Source organism: Sphaerulina musiva (assembly GCF_000320565.1).
Source record: "Sphaerulina musiva SO2202 unplaced genomic scaffold SEPMUscaffold_10, whole genome shotgun sequence".
NCBI lineage: Eukaryota > Fungi > Ascomycota > Dothideomycetes > Mycosphaerellales > Mycosphaerellaceae > Sphaerulina > Sphaerulina musiva.
Window position 1 is genome coordinate 426,719 of NW_016017392.1, and position 19,379 is coordinate 446,097.

General features: G+C 53.8%; 8 protein-coding genes across 8 annotated transcripts; 4 read left to right on the forward strand and 4 right to left on the reverse strand.

Annotated features, from left to right (window-relative positions):
* Nucleotides 1-518: 518 nt before the first annotated feature.
* On the forward strand, nucleotides 519-1,419 carry SEPMUDRAFT_144162 (uncharacterized protein; the record flags this gene model as incomplete). The annotated part of the gene is made up of 4 exons (XM_016903069.1): nucleotides 519-569; nucleotides 698-1,118; nucleotides 1,178-1,259; nucleotides 1,320-1,419. The coding sequence occupies 4 exons, from the start codon at nucleotides 519-521 to the stop codon at nucleotides 1,417-1,419; spliced, it is 654 nt and encodes a 217-aa protein (XP_016757444.1).
* Nucleotides 673-3,589, reverse strand: SEPMUDRAFT_151393 (FAD-binding domain-containing protein). The gene is made up of 5 exons (XM_016906788.1): nucleotides 3,116-3,589; nucleotides 3,024-3,055; nucleotides 1,348-2,959; nucleotides 934-1,246; nucleotides 673-874 (listed from the first exon to the last, which is right to left on the reverse strand). Exons 1-3 carry the CDS (start codon nucleotides 3,497-3,499, stop codon nucleotides 1,750-1,752), a joined length of 1,626 nt encoding a protein of 541 aa, XP_016757445.1. The 5' UTR covers nucleotides 3,500-3,589; the 3' UTR covers nucleotides 673-874; nucleotides 934-1,246; nucleotides 1,348-1,749.
* A 1,024-nt stretch (nucleotides 3,590-4,613) lies between these two features.
* Nucleotides 4,614-5,719, forward strand: SEPMUDRAFT_151394 (uncharacterized protein). Its single transcript, XM_016906789.1, has one exon. The coding sequence runs from the start codon at nucleotides 4,754-4,756 to the stop codon at nucleotides 5,486-5,488; it is 735 nt and encodes a 244-aa protein (XP_016757446.1). The 5' UTR covers nucleotides 4,614-4,753; the 3' UTR covers nucleotides 5,489-5,719.
* A 14-nt stretch (nucleotides 5,720-5,733) lies between these two features.
* On the reverse strand, nucleotides 5,734-6,873 carry SEPMUDRAFT_151395 (protein import receptor MAS20). Its single transcript, XM_016906790.1, has 2 exons — nucleotides 6,331-6,873; nucleotides 5,734-6,171 (listed from the first exon to the last, which is right to left on the reverse strand). The coding sequence occupies exons 1-2, from the start codon at nucleotides 6,760-6,762 to the stop codon at nucleotides 6,076-6,078; spliced, it is 528 nt and encodes a 175-aa protein (XP_016757447.1). The 5' UTR covers nucleotides 6,763-6,873; the 3' UTR covers nucleotides 5,734-6,075.
* A 239-nt stretch (nucleotides 6,874-7,112) lies between these two features.
* On the forward strand, nucleotides 7,113-11,538 carry SEPMUDRAFT_128054 (uncharacterized protein). Its single transcript, XM_016902187.1, has 3 exons — nucleotides 7,113-10,685; nucleotides 10,787-11,199; nucleotides 11,346-11,538. Exon 1 carries the CDS (start codon nucleotides 7,221-7,223, stop codon nucleotides 9,420-9,422), a length of 2,202 nt encoding a protein of 733 aa, XP_016757448.1. The 5' UTR covers nucleotides 7,113-7,220; the 3' UTR covers nucleotides 9,423-10,685; nucleotides 10,787-11,199; nucleotides 11,346-11,538.
* Nucleotides 7,113-11,538, reverse strand: SEPMUDRAFT_71946 (amidase). Its single transcript, XM_016909960.1, has 3 exons — nucleotides 11,346-11,538; nucleotides 10,787-11,199; nucleotides 7,113-10,685 (listed from the first exon to the last, which is right to left on the reverse strand). The coding sequence occupies exons 1-3, from the start codon at nucleotides 11,468-11,470 to the stop codon at nucleotides 9,871-9,873; spliced, it is 1,353 nt and encodes a 450-aa protein (XP_016757449.1). The 5' UTR covers nucleotides 11,471-11,538; the 3' UTR covers nucleotides 7,113-9,870.
* Nucleotides 11,539-12,015: 477 nt separating this feature from the next.
* SEPMUDRAFT_151396 (Thiamin diphosphate-binding protein) lies at nucleotides 12,016-17,181 on the reverse strand. The gene is made up of 3 exons (XM_016906791.1): nucleotides 16,951-17,181; nucleotides 12,361-16,883; nucleotides 12,016-12,296 (listed from the first exon to the last, which is right to left on the reverse strand). Exons 1-3 carry the CDS (start codon nucleotides 16,979-16,981, stop codon nucleotides 12,267-12,269), a joined length of 4,584 nt encoding a protein of 1,527 aa, XP_016757450.1. The 5' UTR covers nucleotides 16,982-17,181; the 3' UTR covers nucleotides 12,016-12,266.
* A 1,141-nt stretch (nucleotides 17,182-18,322) lies between these two features.
* Nucleotides 18,323-19,369, forward strand: SEPMUDRAFT_151397 (uncharacterized protein). The gene is made up of 3 exons (XM_016906792.1): nucleotides 18,323-18,410; nucleotides 18,475-18,496; nucleotides 18,685-19,369. The coding sequence occupies exon 3, from the start codon at nucleotides 18,805-18,807 to the stop codon at nucleotides 19,339-19,341; it is 537 nt and encodes a 178-aa protein (XP_016757451.1). The 5' UTR covers nucleotides 18,323-18,410; nucleotides 18,475-18,496; nucleotides 18,685-18,804; the 3' UTR covers nucleotides 19,342-19,369.
* Nucleotides 19,370-19,379: the final 10 nt, after the last annotated feature.

Genomic DNA, 19,379 nt, shown 5'->3' on the forward strand with positions numbered 1-19,379 from the left:
ACCACTACTACTCCTGTATGATATTACCTATCTCTAGTCATAAATGCCTCGAGCGGTTATCATTGAGGGCGTTGTAGATCAAAGCGTCAAAAGTAATTTCAAGTGTAGAGCGAATGTCGACAAAATTCATCACGCAATCTCGCGCCATTGGAGCCAAATCTCGCATTATTGCTGCGATACGGATACCTACACACACACCGACAGAGAAGGGACTTTTTTATTTTGTTTTTTGTTTTTACAAGACTGACCGACGGACTTACCTCAGGTAACACACTTACACACGTACACACATAACAGCAGCTGCATGAAAACAGAAACGACATATGGTGTAACAACTTCAAGAACAACTCCTTGGGCTGCACTACCTGCCTACCCGACTTTCCATTGCCTACCTTACCTTTTCATATACGACAAAGGCCGAGCCAAGGACTACTACGTACCTACCACCAAAGCTGTATTAGCACACGAGCAAGGCCAAGTCGGAATCATGACCAGCCTCGTACAAACCGTCACAGCAGATGACTCCTTGTGGACTCCTCCTGCTGCTGCTGCTGCCTCAGACAAAGCGAGTTCCCAGCACATCGAAATTATAGCACGGGATCGTGCTCACCCGAGTCCGCCGACTGGCGATTCCACCAGCGAAGCTGCCTACAGGAACGATCTAGACATCAGCAATGCAACCTCCAGGGCTGCGCAGGACAGTGTCGTGACTCCCTCCACAATCGACCTCAACGCGAGCTATCTCATCAGCTCGCCCTACAACCATTTGGCCAATCGGCTCGTCCTCGACGATCTAGAAATTCCATATCGACTCTTTGCGTTTGCTCTCACTTCTCTGAAGCCGATTCGCGACGACTACGCAACCGCACCGTACCTAGAATCGTTCAATTGGCCCGACGTCTTTGCCCTTTTGCGAGACTTGTGCAGACAAACAGGCTTTGCATGGAAGCAACTCAGCTTCTATACTGTCATCTTTCGTTCCGTCCTTCTCCCCGGCATCGATCGCGGGAGACTAGCCCTGCTCGATCAAAAGTCTCACGAGGAAGCTTGTGCGAGTGGCGGCTTGTTGAAGTACTGGTTCGGAAGTACGGATGCAGAATTGAAGAATTTGGCGACTTGTGAGTATTCGCCACGCTGATGATGTACACATTCAAATATGCTGATGAGCGATGGGCAGGCCTATGGCGATCCCGTCAAGATGCTGCCGCTGGCGGAGCGGGGCCTTGGCACGCCAAGGCAAGAGGTGCTGCGAGGACGATGTGAGTGGCGATGTTGGTGTACGGATGACCCGCGCTCGGAAGCTGACGCGCGACGAACAGGTATCGTGACATTGACTTCTACACTCACCAGCTTGTTGTGGAAAATGGTGCCGAGTCGTGGCGGCTTGATGTGCATGTTGAGCAGCGTCCTCATCGATGATGAGCGAAGAGCCACATGAACGGAGGAATCTTATGCGCGTCGTGACGTGGAGAGATGCTTCATGGTCTGTCTAGAATCAATCCGAGGTTCTGGTTGGGAGTGCGAATGCCGTGTGCCTGGATTTATTAGCATGGTATTGAGCAATGGCATACAGCGAGATGGCGCGTTCAGTGGTGTGTTCAAAAGGGAAGAAGGAATATCGCACTGGGAGTTTATGCGCTCTTGAGGCGCTTCCAGCAGGGCAACTCCAGGTCATTGACGAGACAGTGTATCGGCAGGCAGGGCGCAGTAGAGTTTTCCGCCATTTGTGCCCCAGCAAATCCTCAAACTTCACTCCTTCCTCGGCACCCAATCCTTCCAAGCCGGGTTTCTCGCCTGGACGTAGTCCTTACTTTGAATGCTCCTCTTAATGCCCACGAATCCAGCCATGGGCCAAGTCTCTAGCAATCTTTGCGTCCACGACTTTTTCTGTTTCGCGTTCTTCTCCGCCTCCACGCTGACATGCACCTTCTCCCACGCTGTGGGGAGGGTCGTGGCGGAATACTTCTGTCTGAGCTTCTCGTACCAAGATCTGTCAAAATCCTTCCAAAAGTCGTTTTCGTTGAAGTAGGTCTGCGCATACAGCCACTTCATGCCTCGTAGTTCCTGTAGCGTGGCTTCAATCTCTCGATTCGCCTTCACAAAAGCTTCATGTGTAGGCGGTGCTTTACCCCACAGACCAATGTTGAGCATGGGTTTGAGCGTTTTCCCGTCCGCCTCGTACTCGCTATAGTGGGGATGCATCGTGGGGGATGGACTTTGCTTGAGTGGACATAGCCAAAGTGGCCAGATTCCAAGCTTCTCGTCCATGCGTTTGACGAATTCTGTCGCTCGGTCGTACGGGAGCGCGAGATCCTGAATGATCATCTGTTCTGAGCGACCGCTGGAGTGGAGTGCATTGTATAGCATACGGGTGTGCAAGAAGTCGTCGAGCCATCTACGGGACCAGTTTGCAAAGGGAAATTTGAAATATCCAAATGCTCCCTCACCCACCCAGAACCCGCCGCGATCATATCTGAACAGATAGTCTGGGAGTGGAATCACGTCCGAGGTTGGCGCTTCGCAATTCCGTATGCGCTCTTTGACGTGGAGATAGAACCATGGATCTTTGGGGTCACTGAACCGTTGCTCCGGAATACCAGCGGAAGGGTTGTCAGTCATTCGTCCGGTGACGATGGCTCCACTGTTCTGCGAATACATGATGCCATCGATGTAGTCAAACTCATCAGGCTTTGAAGTAAAGTCTAAAAGCGTCGCGGTAGCCTCTTCCATGCTGTTGACGGGGTGGTATGTGGCCTCGACATATCTAGAAGCCTTGATCAATTGTAGCTCGACCATTGTAGTAACGCCAAATGTGCCCACTGCACCGGCAGCCCCACGGAAGAGGTCTGAGTTTTCTGTCTCTGATGCGGTAATGATTTCGCCTGTGGCGAGAACCATCTCCACGTTGTTCAGGGTGCGGTCGAAAAAGCCATGCTTAAATGACGAGGACTCTCCAGCGCTGGAATGATGGATGAAGGGTAAGTAAGGGAGCATCACATATGTCTGTATAGGACGGAACTTACGTCCCTGAATAGCCACCTCCCACAGTGATGCCCTGGTTGAGGAATCAGCTCTATCTCCTCTGCCCATTCGCCAATGTGCATAGCTAGCTTACAGGAAACTCCATGACTACAGGTGGCACGAGTCCATACTTCAATGTCTCTTCCACAAGTCTGTCCATTGGCACATTGGGTTCGACCAATGCCGTCATCTTTTCTACGTCCACTGACACTACATGGTTCAGTCTGCTGGTATCCACTACCGTCCTCGGATCTCTGCCCATAGCGGACTTGCGTGTACTGTTCGTCGAGCCATGGAAGATGCGGAATTTTTCCTTTCGCTCATAGAAGCCTCGAACGCGCTCCGATATCTCGTCGACCTGCCGCTGGTGTGCTTCGATGGTCGTCGGGGCGGTGCCTCCTCTGGTGAGGAGATGTCGTCGTTGGACGCGGAGTGATGGCGCTGGTCTGATACTTTTGCTATGTTTCGTCATTGGCATGCCGCCTCGTTGTCCATGGTATGCAGACACACTGCGAGAGGCAGATAGGAAAGCAGCAGCATTGAGTGATACTTGGCCTGCTCGACTGGCCTTGCTCACGCACGAAAAGCAGATGAAGCGGGAACTCGGTGCATTCAGCTTACCCAAAGGCAGTCTCATGGCCACCATCATACTGTGTGGTGGTGGTGGTGATGGTGGTGGTGGGAGTGGGGGTGGTGAAGGCGACGACTTCTATGGAGGTCCAACGCGGACGGGAAACGCGAACCTGGGAGCAATCCACGTTTTCTTGGCGTTGACTTTAGCGTCAATTGAAGCAGCTGAGAAGGCTCATTCCATAGCTAGGAGGTACAGTAGGACAGTAGGACTCCCCATCCCCCCACGGCCAAGGGGAGAGAGTAGGTGTGTGCGCTTAGTCGTGCGTGCGGAGAATTAATATCACCGGGACTAGTAGTCTCTTTTTACTACATGGAGGTCAGGTAGGTACATGTAGGGTTGATCAATAACCACTGCTGACATAATTATGGTAGTGGCACAATGGCAGTGGCACAGGCTCACAGCTGATACCTAGGTAGGAGGTACATGTACCTTACAGCTCACAGCTCAGACAGCTGATACACATTGACAGTCGCGCCCATCAAATAACAGGTAGAGACCACCTAACCTAGGTAGAGGTACCTGGAAGTAGAGAGACTGAGAGAGGCTAGAGAGTCCCGGTTATCGACGCAGGAACCACCGAGTCACTGTCACTGACCGCCCCCCCCCCTTCCCCCGTCCCCCCGTCCCCCCGTCTCCCCGTCCAACATATCCCAGACACTCCTTATCTGCCGAGCTACAGGTCCATCCACTAAGCACTTCATGACAAAGCCGCTTTCGTGGTGTCAAGTGTTGGGAACGGGAACGACGCACGAGTCAACTTGTCGGTGACCGTTGTTGGATGGGATTGGGGGCGTAGGTAGTCAGGAAAAGAGTGCATCCCACGCGCACTTCCATTAGTGCACCGCTATCATTCTTCCAACCATTTTGCTCGTTGCTGTCGAATATTTCTCTGCTGCGTGCACCACTCACGCTCCAACGTGGGATGGTGCTGCCCTTCTCCCTACATGCAACGACTATACTCGTGTTGTCAAGTCTTGTGGTGACTGAGAGCCGGTCGTGCCGACCGATTATCGTCTCACCACGCTGTCCTCACTTCCCCCGGCTTACACATCAGTGACCAACCAACTACTATCGCTCGAGACGGACAAGACATGTCCTATGAAATATCAGAAGAATCCCGCTTCAGAGTCTGAGACCCAAGATCGTCGTAGATCCTCGACACTACGTGTACCTGGCCTCGACGGTAACACCCTCCGTCAGCAGAACACGAGCCGCCGCTCGTCCGTGCTGACGATAACGGAACTCGAACTGCCAGACCTCCACATATCCAGTCCTAGTCGCCGCACGGCACTCTCCAGTGGAGCTCACTCCATGGCGACAACAACGTCCCGCTTCCTCCAACTCCCAGCAGAGATTCGCATCCACATTGCCTCCATCTACTTTCAACATGCAGAAAATCTTCCTCGAATTAGACCCGCCTACGGTATCCCGAGCCTGCTCAAGACATGTCGAACAGTCTACACCGAAGCCATAGCCCTCTACTATGCTTCCTCTCCATTCCGCTGTCTCGATGAAGCCTCCACCATCCATTGGCTTTGTTCACTCCCTCCCAAGTTCCTGGCCATGATTCCGGAAGTACGATATGATACTCGCTGGATCATCTTTGTGACGCCCTATATCCCCATTCCCGGGACCGAGTTGTGGTTGTGGCAGAATCTGTTGAAGAAATTGGAGGCCAACGGATTGGACCTTGGAACGTTGCTGGATGTGGAGGCAAAAAACGGTGGGAGTGCGAAGATGAAAATCAGCTTCTACAGAAAGGGTGCTGAAGGAGGTATTGTCTGGATGGATGGAATGGAATCGATGGGCGTGGTACAAGGTGACAATGCGTGATGTGGTCTGCGAGCACGACGACCCTCCCAGGTGCAGGGTGATGCTGCATTAAGGTAGGTAGGTACCTGGGTGCTCTTGGAAGGAAGCTCTTCCCCTCTCGGAATACGCATGCCAGCTCTCTCTCATCTCCTCGTCGCGGTCATCTATAATCTCCCTCCCAAAAGCGTGCTGATACGCCCATTGTCAGTCTCCACACGTGTCATGTGGTATGCTGCTCACCTGGCTTTTCCGATAGGACCCCGGGATGGTTTGATAGTGCTGAATACACGTAATGTACAAAAAGAGGAAGGTATGCTATACACAAAGCTCATGAGATGAGTAGTAGTAGTCTCGTGTCCGTCTCTCAATCAAGGCATCAAATTCACAGATGCGCAACGCTTTCACTGGTCTATGCCTCCTGTATCTTGTCATCGTCAATCTTATGCTGCACCGCGTCCGTCCTCTATTTCCTCTTCGAAGACGGTTACGCACTCGTGAGCGAACTCTTCACGCTCTGCTCCATGATGTCTTTTCGTGGTTTCCGCCATCGCTGCTCGAGATATAAACGTACGCCTTGCCGCTGAACCGTACTGCACAGCATGCGAGCTCTACTCGACAGGATCAGCACCAGCGTCTGAGCTGGCGCCAGTGACGGATATGCTTGGGTCGACGGCGATCATTTCGGCGAGGATGTCGAGAATTGGCTGTGATGGACAAACACATTAGCACTCTACTCATCTCACTCATTTCTCAACCTATTCTTCCGACATGTTCTCATGGCAAGCCACGATGTTCTCGTGATAGTCAGGGTGTTCTCGTGATAGGTCATCATGATCATCTCGTAACATGATTATATAGCTCACCTTCGGCACAGTCTTATCATAAATACTGATCAACTCCCTGGGTTGCGGATACACCTTCAAGGCCTTGTAAAAGCACAAAGCGGCATCGACAGGATCACTTCCATCCTGACACATCCCTTCACCTCTCGCGACCTCTTGCATGAAGTATGCCTCTGTTTCTTCGGGGTCTCGGGGGAAGCCCTCCTCGTTTGCTTCGTCGACGACGGCGCGAATTTTCTGTTTCTGTTGCTCTTCCGCCTGCTTAGACGATTCGTGGACTTCTTTTTGGATCTTTTTGTGTTGCTTTTTGAGGTATTTGCGGAATTCAGGGTCGCTGCGGCGCTTATGGTCAAAGTAGAGTGCATAGCCAATTCCGCTGAGGGTAAGAAGAGAGGCAATGCCGGCGACTATCGTGGTGGTCGATGGCCCCGACGAGGCTGTTGTTGATGCCATTTTGGGTGTGGAGATATCGAGTGAGCGCCTGTTGGAGTGTGCGCGATGTCAGTGGGATCTCGCGATTCCACTGGTGATGATGGTGGTGCCAATGGGTTGAAATGCGTGTCGGTTGGCGGTGGTTGGAATGTTGATGTCTGCTTGAGGACTCTGCGTGGCTAATTCTAGCTCCATTCTAGTTCGACTTCTAGTTCTTAGCTGCGTCACAGCTCGCACCTCATGCGTCTCACGCGTGTCTGGCTACCTTACCTCCTACTGTCCCTACCAACCTAGGTAGCTAACACAGCCATTCATAACACTGCTCACCACGTCTTCTCCTTCTTCTTCTTGACCACCCTCACCACCCTCACCGCCAACACCACCACCACCGCCGCCGCCGTCGCCGCCACCGCCGCCGCATCCTCCTCCTCCTCCGCCCATGGTCAATGCGGGTCCGGTTGAGTAGGCAGTGAGCAAGCATGTCGGAGGGCAAAGGAATCATCTCGCTGCGGCGCAAAAAGACGACGGCCACACGTCCCACCATCTCGGGGCCCATCGCACACCAAGCTAAACCTCCGGCGCAAAGGACCAACTCGGCGTGGAGCGCGAAAAGCGATGCCCCGTCCCGCGAGCGCCCCAAGGGCGACACGAGCGACTTGGTCAAGCGGCGCTACAGCACGCGCTTCACCACCGGACATCCGCACGATGGGCCTGCTCCGCCCATGCCCGCCATGCCCGCCCTGCCCGAAATGTCCAACATGCTCGCCCAGTATCGACTGGACGCTGCCAGTCGGCCGAGTACATCGCGCCCCCCGCCGCTCAGTCGATCAACGACCCAAGGCACCCATGTCCCGCCGAGTGGGAGAAGCAGTCCCGACAAGGGTGCGGAGTGGGGCCGCGGCAGACTGAAGATCGATCTGCGTGCCCTGAAAGATGCCAACCTGCACGCCGAACAGTACGTGCAGTCCATCCTGTCTGAGGCCACCGAGCAGGACATCGAGGCCTACCAGCGGGACTTGCAAGCCGTCAAGGCACATACCAACGCCGATCTTCAACACAATGTCTACCAAAATCGCACCCAGTTCATCAAGATTTCCAAGGAGGCCGACAAGCTGAAGACGGAAATGCGCACCCTGCGCACCCTCATGAGCGACTTGACCGCTGCCCTGGGACATGCAGCCAGCGCGGGTGGTGCCGATCTGAACAACACCGCCAGCACTCTGAGCATGGCCGACAGGAAGCGCGCGAATAGGAGCAGCGTTGCCAACCTGGAGGCCATGTGGAGCACGCACTTGCAGACCTTGTGGAAGCGAGTGGAGGGCAGTCAGAAGTATCTGCCCGCCCTTCCCGGCCGACACATCATCATGGAGAGTCAGCGATGGCTGGAGCTGAATGCCGCCACCTGGAAACCTCGCAGACGTGTGGCCATCGTCCTCCTCAACGATCACTTGTTAGTGGCCTCGGAAAAGAAGCGGCCTGCTGAAGCTACGCCACAAAAGGGCAACCGCCAGAGTATGTACTTTGGGTCTCAAGCCCAGGCCAGTGGTGGCGGAGTAACGACGCTCGTGGCAGACCGCTGCTGGCCTCTCCACGATGTCAGTCTGGCAGATATCTCGACGCGCTCATCCACCTCCATCGGTCATTCCAATAGCAAAGAGAACAGAGCCATAGCGAACGCCATCAATGTCCGTGCCGGGAATGCAAGCTTCACATACGCCACATCTGACAACACTGACAAGCTTGGCCTGATTGTAGCGTTCCGCAAGGCACAGGAAGACCAACGGAAACTCCTCGCGGCAGAACATAGCAAGCGCGAAAAAAACTTGGATGCTGTATCATACATGTCCGGACGAGAGAATCGCTCCCTGAGGAAAGCCGCTGCAGATGCTGCCCTTCAGGACTCGAAAAACGCGGCTTCTGATCACAACTCGTCTTTTGGTGGCTTATCACGCAGAGGCTCTGTTCTGGTGGACTCTGATGGACGGCCTCAATCCATTCGCTGGGTGGAATCGCAAATTGACGGACTCGATATCGACATTGCATTACAACACTTCGAAGATGCGGTTACGAGGGTGGAGACATTGAGGAATATGGCAAGAGGAATCAAAGGAAACCAGACGGCGCAAGAGATTATCCAAGCAAAAGTTAATCAACGTGCTTCGAAACTTGCCAGCGTCATCGCGAGACAGCTGGGGTATGAAAGTGGCGGACAAGAGTCCACACAACGTGCTGTGTCGTGGTTACTTCGCCTCGGCTTCGAAGAGTTGGCTCGAACAACATATCTAGATTCTCGCACCAAGACGATACGTACCCGGACACGATCGCTGCCCTTCACGGGAGTGTTGGAGCCCTTTGTCAAAGCCCTGGCCTTCACCACATTCATGTTATTACTACACTCTTTCCGGACGTTTGAGGTCTCGTTCCCGGCCGCGAGTGGGAGTGCCGTTGTGAAGTGGGCCAAGGAGAGGGTTGATGAGTTTAGTGCTGCATTGCAGAGGCACATGAGCAGTGCGGAGAAGGGTGGAGAAGTGTGGAGAAACTGCGTGGATATCGTGAGAGAGCAAGCGGAGATATTGCAGGAAGTGGGAGTGGATTTCACCGGATTGGTGGAGAGGGGATTCGACGACAAGAGAAGAAATGTTGATACTGTGAATGGGAGTGAAGACAGCCAGGGCGCATGAGGCGGCTATCACTGCTCCTCTCAGGACCGTGAATGTGCGATGACGGTACGGCTGGGATATGGTTCTCAGCCGGAAGGACACATGATTCTGTACAGTCTGTATTGAACAATGACAGGGAGTCGTCTTCGAGGGAGCCGATGATGCTTGCAGCGTTATAGCGCCAGCGATTTGTTTGATTCTTGCGAGGCCAGTTGGGCATTGTGCGAGAAAAAAGGCCTTGGTAGCAACTCGAGTTGTTTGGAACGTCTCCGCCGCAAAGCTCAAAAAAAAAGAGGAAGAAGAAGAAAGAGGCTCTCGTCAGTGAGGTTGTGCAGCATGTGTATTTACAACAACGCTTTTCTTGTCGGCGAGAGCTATCCCATTCACAGTGGCGAAACTCACCACCACCTCCAAGATTAATTACTACTAGGTGCAACAACAACAAGAACAACAACAACAACAACTGCTACTACTTCTTATTCTTCAAAATCTCATCAAAGTTGAGGACGGCCTTTCCCAACACCAGCGCACTCTCCGCACAATCCTCCTTGCTCGTCCACTCCTTGGCATTGTGACTGACACCATCCTTACCTCGGGCAAAGACCATGGCCGTCGGACATTTCAATCGTGTCATGGTGGAGTCGTGGGCCGTCTCGGTACAGGCGCCGATGCCCTTGTCGCCACAGGCACGCTTCACACAATCGACAGCTTCCGGCCAGAACTGCCCCGGCTCCAAGTGGACCAACAGCTCGGAAGAAAAGCCCAGACCTGCAGCCTGCGCAATCGCTTTACCACGGGCCGTGATGTCGGCTCCCATGGAGCCCAAGACTTTCGCATCGTAGTTCATGAGGCAGAAGACGAGTTTGGTCCAGGATTGAATGTTGCAGCACCCAATGGGTCCGCTTTGGATGTTGGTCATGGTCGTGTATCCACTTCCGTGAGCCTTGGGAAGACTCTCTAGCTCCACGATGAGTTTGCTCGCACCCACCAGGCTGTCTTTGCGACGCTCCATCGGGTAGGTGTTGGCGTGGCCGTCCTCTCCCGTAAATACCATTTCGTAGTAATCGATGCCTTGCCAGCCTTCGACCCACCCGACTGGCTTGTTGGCCTTTTCGAGCACCGTCTGTTGTTCGCAATGAATCTCAAAGTGACCCGAGATGGGGAACTCTTCAAAGGTGTTGGGTCCGTCGCCGACATATCCAATGGCTTGGAGCGCTGCACCTAGCGTCTCGCCGCTCCCATCGTTGGCTTTGCTGGCATAGGCTGCCTCCAGCGTGCTCTGGCCTGGACCGCGTGACTTAGCAAGAATGCAGCATGATATGGGTACAGGTAGATATATAAAGGCTGCACGACACCACGACCGATCACTGGTGGATCTTACTTACCTGCATATACCACTGAAGAGCCCAAGAACGGGAAAAACTTTGCTCCTTCCTCGTTGGTCCAGTTGATCAAGGCAATGGGGGCGTGTGTCTTGATGCCTTGTTCCTGCATGGATCGGAGGACTTCGATACCACCAATAACGCCCAGCGGCCCGTCAAAGCGACCGCCCGTGGCAACCGAGTCCAGATGAGAGCCCATAGCAATGGGAGGGAGAGAGTTATTTTCGCCTTCGAAGGTGGCGAATTGCGAACCTGTCCCATTCACCGCATACGTCTTGGCACCGAGAGCCTTGACTGTATCTTTGAACCAGTCTCGAGCATACTTGTCGTAGATGGTGCCGGACAGTCGAGACAGTCCTCCCGCTTCGGTGGTTGCATTGGGTTCACTCCATTTGGCAGTCATGTGAATATCATCCCTTGGGAAAGATGTTAGCTCTGGCAGACTCACACCGACGCCTCTCCATTATCACCATCACCATCACCACCATCATCATCATCATCATCATCATCATCATCATCATCATCATCATCACTGACGAGGAAATCACTAGCCCACACATACCACAAACGATCGGCATTGATCTTGAGTTTCTTCGCAGCGGGTGCATTGAGATCCGCATAAGTCCTTCTCGCATGCACCAGCCGTGGTGCAAGCCTCAGTCTCGTGGCTTGTCTGCAGAACAACATGTTGAAGGTGGTGGTTCGGGATGTATAATAAGGATGATGATGGATGTGATAAAAACGACGACGGTCGCGGGATTCTTTGCCTGCAATGCGCTCGCCCCCTTCTCATATGTTCTTCACATTTCGTATTCGACCTCGTTGCTTTCCCACACAGACCAGCACATCCATAGCTTTTCCCCGCTGTTGCACTCCCCCCCCGACGCCTATCTCGTCTTGTTGCTGTCTGTTGTTGGTGGGCAACACGCAGGAGTGTGTGCGGGCCCGGCGGGGATGTGCCCCCAGGAACTCTGATAAGCTCGAGGCTGCGTCTCGGTGCCTCAAGATAGTAAATAAACGCTCCAGCAGTCTCGGTATAGAGCGTATAGTGTGTAGACAACCAACCAACTCTGCTGGCCGCCGGCTATCATTCCACTCAATTTCGCCCTTTTCCGCTTCATCTTACTCCCTACCTCCTAGCCTGCATCTCTCTTCACAACCGACTTGGGTGCTACATGTACCTACCGCACACACGTGGCCAGCTTGCTCGTGTCTGCACGCATCGATCGCATCATAAGTTCTCACATGTCAGCTTGCTCCCGTAGTGGCAACCAACACTTCATCATCTTCGCACGATACGGAGCATCATATATACAATGCGTCGCTTTTTATTCCCATGGAAGCGCTATGCTACCCCAACACGATGCTGCAAGAAGGATCGCGCACCCCACAAACGCCTCGCTATGCAGCCCCTCCAAGTAATTGATTCTATACTGATTCGAACCTTTTTTCCCCACTGGAATTGAAGCACCACATGCTCTCTTTACTCATCGTCTTCCTCGAGCTCGGCAGTCTGTCTTCACGTTAGCCCGGGTCCGCGCGCACATGGTTTCGCATCATGATATCACATCACTTACGTTCTCGTGGAAATCCTGTCCACCCTTCGTGGCCACAATGATGCCCTTCCGAATGACGAAATCGCCAAATCTCTCACCCTCGTTTCTCTCCAGAGCATACTGCTTCAGCATGGGCTTCATAATCTCCAAAATCTCTTCCTCCTTGATCGAACTGCGATACAGCTTATTCAGCCGGTTGCCGTGGTAGCCGCCTCCCAAATACATGTTGTACGCCCCATATGCCTTGCCGACAAATGCCACCTCCGCCAGCCACGGACGAGCACATCCGTTGGGGCAGCCCGTCATGCGCATGACGATGCTCTCTTGCCGGAGCCCATTCTCTTCCAGTGCGCCCTCGAGCTTCGTCACGAGCTCGGGCAGGTATCGCTCCGACTCCGCCATCGCCAGGCCGCATGTGGGAAAGGCAACACAGGCGGAAGAGCTGAGTCGCAGACCGGAGAAGTTGACATTGTCCAGCTTGTACTTGGCCAGCAATTGCTTCATCTGTGGAAGATCTGCATCTGCGACGTTCGACAGGATGAGATGCTGATTACCGGTCAAGCGGAATTCGCCCTTGTGGTGCTGGGCGATCTCGCGGAGACCACTCTTCATCTTGAAGTCCGCAGTGTCCTCGATGCGACCGTTCTCGATGAACATGGTGAAGTGGTTCAACCCGCGTTCATCTTTCAGCCAACCAAACGAGTCCACGTTGCTCTCAAACTTGAACGGTCGTGGCTCCTCGAACTTCTTCCCCCAAATGCGCTCCACCTCGCTTTTGAAGCCCTCTACCGTCATGCGATCGATGGTGTACTTCAGACGAGCCTGCTTGCGGTTCTTGCGATCACCGTTGTCACGCTGAATCAGCATGATCTTCTCGCAAGCAATATGTACCTCATCCTTGGGCACATATCCGAACATGCGGCCGATCTGCGGGTACGTCTTCTTCATGTTGTGCGTCGCCCCCATACCACCTCCAGCGAGAACGTTGAAGCCCGCAAGCTGACCGTCCTCACCTTGAATCGCAATGAGCCCAATATCGTGGGCGTAGACATCGGTGTCATTGTGCGGAGGCACGGCGATCGTGATCTTAAATTTACGTGGCAAGTATGTTGGACCATACATGGGCTCCAAGTCCTGCACCGCGTCACCGGCAAGCTTGAGGTCCTTCTCACCCTCCATACCCTTCAACCAGATCTCATGGTACGCAATCGAAGCGGCGCCGGGCAACAGATGATCGGAGATCTTCTTGGCAGCAGCGTGTGCCTGTCCGTGCAACACGCTCATCGTCGGCAATGAAGAGCACATGACGTTGCGGTTGACATCGCCGCACGCAGCAATGGTGGTCATGAGGGCGCGGTTGATAGCTTGCATGGCAGGCTTGAGCTTCGCCTTGACGATACCGTGGAATTGAAAGGTTTGTCGTGTGGTCAGTTTCATGGTCTCGTTGCCCAGGCTGTTGGCAATGTCGTCCATCTGGACCCATTGATCCGGAGTTGCCACACCACCGGCCAGTCTGCAGCGAATCATGAAGCTGTACGCGGGCTCGAGCCCCTGCGCCTTACGCTCGTCACGTAAATCACGATCGTCCTGCATGTATGTACCGTGGAATTTGGTCAGCTGTTGGTCCGCCGCACTGATGGCACCCGTAGAAGGGTCCTGCAGGCCCTCCACAATCGTACCACGCAAGAAGTTGGATCCAATCTTGATGTCCTCATTGGTGATGGGCGCGGGTTCTTCGGGCAGGCCCTCCACATTACCCACACCCAGCGCATCCCAGATCTTAGGCTCCCACTCTTGATAGCCCGTCTGGTAGCCGTCCGGATCCTGGTCATCACCCAGACCGCACGCGACTAACTGCTGCGCACCAAGCTCCAGCAGACGAGCATGCAAATCCTTTCCAGGCTTGTTGTAGTAATGCTTGTCTTCCTTACGAGGCCAGTAGTGCGAATCGCCCAGCGCAAAGGTGCTGAACTTGACATTGACCAGATCCAGATCGGTCGAGTTCTTGACCGCTTCCCAGAAGTTGCGTCCATTCTGCGGGAACTCACCTTGACCGGCAGTCGATGAAACAAAGATGACATTCTCCTCATTGTTGAGGTCCTCGACGGGATAGTCGTCCATAGCCATGAACATTGACTTGAGGCCTCGAGCCTTGCCCCGGTTCGCTAATCGCTTCGCAAGATTCTCTGCATTACCGCCATCGGAGGCAAAGAGCACCGTCATAGGAGCTCCTTGAAGACCTTCGAGGAGAACCTCGTACGCATCCTTAGCCTTCCTCTTCTGTACCTTGCGAACCTCGGAACCATAGGACTCGGACAAGCTAGCATGAAACTCTGGGTGTCTCTTCATGATCTGGGTCATGTAATTGTCCCTCTTCAAAAACTCCTTCAGCTCTTCCTTGATACGTTCCGAGTCGAGCTTGAACGTCTCGTCGCCCCGCTCTTCCGCCCGGGGATCCCACCGGTAGAGTGGCCAATACCCCAGGTCTACAGCCTTCTTCGTTTCTTGTAGCACATGGACAGGGTTCTCATTTTCGTGGTGATATGGGAGGTAGGCTAGGACCACAGAAGGGCCGTTGAATGCTTCCGCTTCCATCATGGCCTGCAGCACTTGCGTATAGCTGCTGTAGACGGCAGTGCTGGCCACGTACGCATTGCCAAAGTTCATGGCGTAGAGGCCAATATCCTTTTTCCTTCGTGCCGCGTCCACTGATGCTCGCTCGCTGTACGGTGTCGAGTCAATGATGAGCATGTTCACATTCTCGCCGCTGGCAAGCACGTGATGCACACCACTGTTGCCGAGATCGTAGCTCCACGCATCGCTACCCACCAGCCACTGTGACTCCTTGAAGAACAACCCTTTGGAGCCCAGCAGTTGGGCTGCGGCAGGGGAGCCATCGTTCGCGAGTCGGGAGAGGACTTCGGGTGCGAGCTGGTTTGCCTTTTCCGTGTCTTCGGCGATCAATGCCCATTGCGACAGCCACTGGAGCGGCGCATCGGTGGTGAAGCTCCTGGACTTTGCGGCAGCCTGCACTTCGGAGATGAATCGTGCACGGTGTTCCTTCCTCGCCAGCAATGAGCCGAAACCGAACTCGGGGCTCGCCTTGATGATGTGGTTGATTCCCGCATGGTTCGACTGGAGTGCATTGGCAATGTACAGTCGTTGCCCAAAGAGTTGATCCAGAATCTTCATATATGCGTTTTCCAGTGCCGGCTGTTGGAGAGTAATCTCCGCCTTCGATGGGCCATTGTGGGCACCAATTTTGAGATTCTGGATGGGGTCCTTTGCAGTCAGATTCTGGAAAATGCCACTCAGTGCCTGCGTAATGGTGGAATATTCAATGTATCCCAGTTGGTAGCCCACGATTAACGGCGAAGCGGCTTGTGAGCTGGCTTTGAGAGACATCAGCAAATCCAGCAGAATAGGTCCCCATTTGGTCGTCTTTCTCTTGATTTGCTCGAGGACTGCAATTCGCTTGACGCTCTTGGGGAGGACCTCGGTCAAGCGCTCCGTCAGCCATGGTCGGTACAGTACAGGCGTGATCAAGCCCACGCTGGAGAAGAAGTCTGCGGGGGTTGCAGCATCGAATTCAGCGCTAAAAAGGCCTGGATCGCTTCCGAACAGGAACAAGGCGTTCTCTGCATTCTGAGGACCTGTGTAGTTGAAGGCGCTGTATGAACGGCCCGTCTTGGCCTTGATTTGTGCCCAGATAGCGGCACAAGTGGTGTCGATATCCTCAGAGCTCGTCGGTTTGGGCTGAGAGTCGACCGTGGTGGCAGACTCGGCCTCGGACGCGCCCGAACTGCTGTTCTTGCGTTCTGATGAAGATGTGGTCGAAGAGGCGGAGGATTGCTCCTTGGAGGGTGTGGTGGCGCCCGATGTGACATTCGTTGTTGGTGGGAGGTCACTGTTGCCACTCCGCTGCTGCAGACTCGCAGACGTGGGAGCAAGGCCTTCGCTGACGTATATTCCAGTTTCCTGGATGGTGGTACTTTGTCTATTCCTCGCAAGGTCGATGTTCAGCGTCTCCTCCACCACGCTGCGATCCTCACGCGCAATGGGCGTGTCCTGCTTGCTATTAGAAGCATCAAAGAAATGCACGACACCCTTGCCGGAGCGGATGGCCAATGCGTGTGCCGTCAATGCCAAGTCCTGTGCCTCCTGCAGCGTCGTACTCTGCAGGAAGGTGAAGCCCGCATTTCTGATGCTGGTGATGTCGCCATAGTCTGGGTATCCGCTCGGCTGCAGGCTCACATGGATGACAAGCGGGTACTGCGCCAGACGGTATAGGTGGGGGATGCTCCTGACCAGCACATCACTACTGGTCGTCACTGCAGTGAGTTTGCCGGCGCGCACTCTCGAGTACACATCTAACAGAGGGTCGTTGTTATGGCGCACAGAGATGAGCTCGGGCGAGTCGCTGACGACGGAAGTGGCGTTGTTGACGGCGTATTCGGCCAGAAAGCGCGAGAAGTCGGAGTGGGTGGCGAGAGAAGGCTGGACGGAGACGATGGAGTCGGAGGAGAGGTAGGCGATGCGGGCCACTGTGGGAGGAGGAAAGAGTGTCTGTCAGCACATGCTTGTCTGTCTATCAGTCACTCACTCACGTACCAGCCTCGCCCGCGGTCAAGATGGTCGCCATGGTGGATTCGTGCAAGGCAATGGGTGAGTTATTGCATGGTCCGACGGCAATGGCAATGAGAGAGAGGAAGAAGAGGAGGAGGAGGAGGGAGATGAGGGAATGGAAGAGGGAAGGGAATAGGGAGCGGGAGAGGGAGGGATGATGAATCAGTGAAAGAAATTCAGGCTGCAGTGGCCGGAGTGAAGTAGTGGTGAAGTAGTGGTGGTGGTGGTGGTGTTGGTGGAAGTAAAACTAGCCATAAGGTAGGAGAGTAATAGTAGTAGTGGTGGTGGTGGTGGCGGCGGGCCGAGCTAGGACATGTTCAACACCTCCAGTTGCGCGATCGGCAGGTGCAAAAAGTGGAAAACTTCGACGACCGCCTTCTATGTTCGGCTTGAAGTGGGGACATTTGACGTTTGCGCGTCCGCTGATTGGGCCTGACAGGATGGCGTGATTGCGGGCACGTTCACATTCACGTGTCGCGTAGAACAATGGATGATTCATCTCTGCAGCGCCGTGTTTAGGACGTGCACCTGATTATTAATAATAATAATGATGCCTTTTTGGTGCACACGAGGAGGTAGAAGGTAGGAATTGTAGGAGGTAGTAGGAGGTCAGCCTAGTGGTTACCGTGTGGTTACCTGAGGTCTTGAGGTACATCTCATTGTACTACCTCCTAAGGTCAGGCTGGTCAGGTACATGATTACATGTTGGACCTCGTGGCGGGGAGAGTGGCAATCAACCCCCGCAGACTCCCCTGCACCTGCCAGTCTGACTGTTCTGTTTATAGTGCCGTCTTGGGCTGCGTAAATCCGGAGAAGCCTGAAAGGGAATCCGAGATATAAGCGACGGTTTAAGGAAATTACTCCGACTAGTCCCACTCTCTCCAACACAATCCTCACAAGAACTACCTACTCTACCCATGTCAACCTGTCAAACCTTGACGGCGAATGTCGGCCAGTCACAGAAAGAGAAGGGGAGTGAGAGAGATGGGGGGACGAGAGGGAGTGAGAGAGTGAGAGAGATGGAGAAAGATGACGGAAGAGTGAAAGATGGAAGAGAAAGATGATGGAAGAGTGAAAGATGGAAGAGAAAGATGATGGAAGAGTGAAAGATGGAAGAGAAAGGGAGACAGGGAGAGAGAGATGAGGGAGAGAAATGAGAGAGGGAGTGAGATGAGAGAGAGAGAGAGAGAGAGAGAGAGAGATGAGAGAGCGAGAGAGAGAGAGAAAGCAAGAAACAGTACGTGTCCTCCTCCTCCTCCTCTTCCATAAACCCAACCACTTGATCATTTGGAACAATGCGAACTCATGCCGCTGCCGCTGCCGCCGCCGCCGCCTCGAAGGCGCGCAGTGGAAATGTAAAAAGTCACCATTCGGGTCATACCAATGCTTCTCCCGCCCGATGCTAGTGGGCCTGTATTGTCTGTTGTGTTGTTGGTGGGCAATGCGCATGTCTCTCCCTCCCTCTCTCCTGTTGGCTGTTGGTATGCTGAACCCCGGGCGAATGTGTAGGCTTTATATTAAAGAAACACAGGTATGATGTACCTATGTCCTACATGTTCCATGGAATGAGATCTCTCCTGAGCATGGGTTCCCAACAGCCCAACATATATAACACCCATCTCGCCACTCCACTCCACGAGAGCCCCTCGATCATTGCGCTTTTTCCTCTCATCATCATCATCATCATCACTAACCACATCATCTCTTTTTTCCCTCCAGTCCCTCGCTTACTACCACTTTTTATCATCACGTACTCACCAGCCTCTAACCCCCCCGATCACTCCTACCGGACTCACATTTTTCTGATTCATCTACCATCACATATTGAGATTCGCAGCAATGCGCTCTATCACTACTGTCCTCCTCTTCCTGGCCCTCGCTGCCTTGGGACTTTGCCGCCCCATCCCAGACACTTGCCCCATCGCGAACTGTGAATCAGTGATGGAAGCTATCGGCAACTTGAAAGGCGAGATCAAGGATGACCCTCAGGGTGTGACGCAGCAATGGAAGGGCAGCGGAGAAGGAAATGGCAACAAGAACAAAAACAAAACCGAAGAGGGAAAGTCCGACGACGGAACCGAAGTCACTGAAAATACTGAGAATACTGAAAATACTGAGAGTACTGAGAATACTGAGAATACTGAGAATACCGAATCAACAGCCACCGAAGGCCAGACGGACGACCCAACCGAAGACCCCAATGGAACTGGTGGGAATACTACCACAGAGACCGAATCAACAGCCACCGAAGGCCAGACGGATGACCAGACTCCCGACGATGGCGGCATGGCAGACTGCCAAAACCACCCTGGCGCACATGGCAAGTATCACAGTTCGGGCACGCACAGCACCCCGAACTGTCCTCCTCCTTCATGAGCCATGAGCCACGAGGAGACGGAGCAGGAGGGGGGGGG

Coding starts and splice junctions, on each gene's coding strand:
- SEPMUDRAFT_151396 (XM_016906791.1), bottom strand. CDS start 16,981: ATGGCGACCATCTTGACCGCGGGCGAGGCTG. Junction 16,884..16,950: donor CTTGACCGCGGGCGAGGCTG/GTACGTGAGTGA, acceptor CTCCTCCCACAG/TGGCCCGCATCGCCTACCTC. Junction 12,297..12,360: donor GACAGGATTTCCACGAGAAC/GTAAGTGATGTG, acceptor ACGTGAAGACAG/ACTGCCGAGCTCGAGGAAGA.
- SEPMUDRAFT_128054 (XM_016902187.1), top strand. CDS start 7,221: ATGTCGGAGGGCAAAGGAATCATCTCGCTGCGGCGCAAAAAGACGACG.
- SEPMUDRAFT_151393 (XM_016906788.1), bottom strand. CDS start 3,499: ATGCCAATGACGAAACATAGCAAAAGTATCAGACCAGCGCCATCACTC. Junction 3,056..3,115: donor CTGTAGTCATGGAGTTTCCT/GTAAGCTAGCTA, acceptor TTCCTCAACCAG/GGCATCACTGTGGGAGGTGG. Junction 2,960..3,023: donor GGAGGTGGCTATTCAGGGAC/GTAAGTTCCGTC, acceptor CCATCATTCCAG/CGCTGGAGAGTCCTCGTCAT.
- SEPMUDRAFT_151394 (XM_016906789.1), top strand. CDS start 4,754: ATGAAATATCAGAAGAATCCCGCTTCAGAGTCTGAGACCCAAGATCGT.
- SEPMUDRAFT_151397 (XM_016906792.1), top strand. CDS start 18,805: ATGCGCTCTATCACTACTGTCCTCCTCTTCCTGGCCCTCGCTGCCTTG.
- SEPMUDRAFT_71946 (XM_016909960.1), bottom strand. CDS start 11,470: ATGTTGTTCTGCAGACAAGCCACGAGACTGAGGCTTGCACCACGGCTG. Junction 11,200..11,345: donor ATCAATGCCGATCGTTTGTG/GTATGTGTGGGC, acceptor ATCTTTCCCAAG/GGATGATATTCACATGACTG. Junction 10,686..10,786: donor CTCTTCAGTGGTATATGCAG/GTAAGTAAGATC, acceptor CACGCGGTCCAG/GCCAGAGCACGCTGGAGGCA.
- SEPMUDRAFT_151395 (XM_016906790.1), bottom strand. CDS start 6,762: ATGGCATCAACAACAGCCTCGTCGGGGCCATCGACCACCACGATAGTC. Junction 6,172..6,330: donor ATGATAAGACTGTGCCGAAG/GTGAGCTATATA, acceptor TGTCCATCACAG/CCAATTCTCGACATCCTCGC.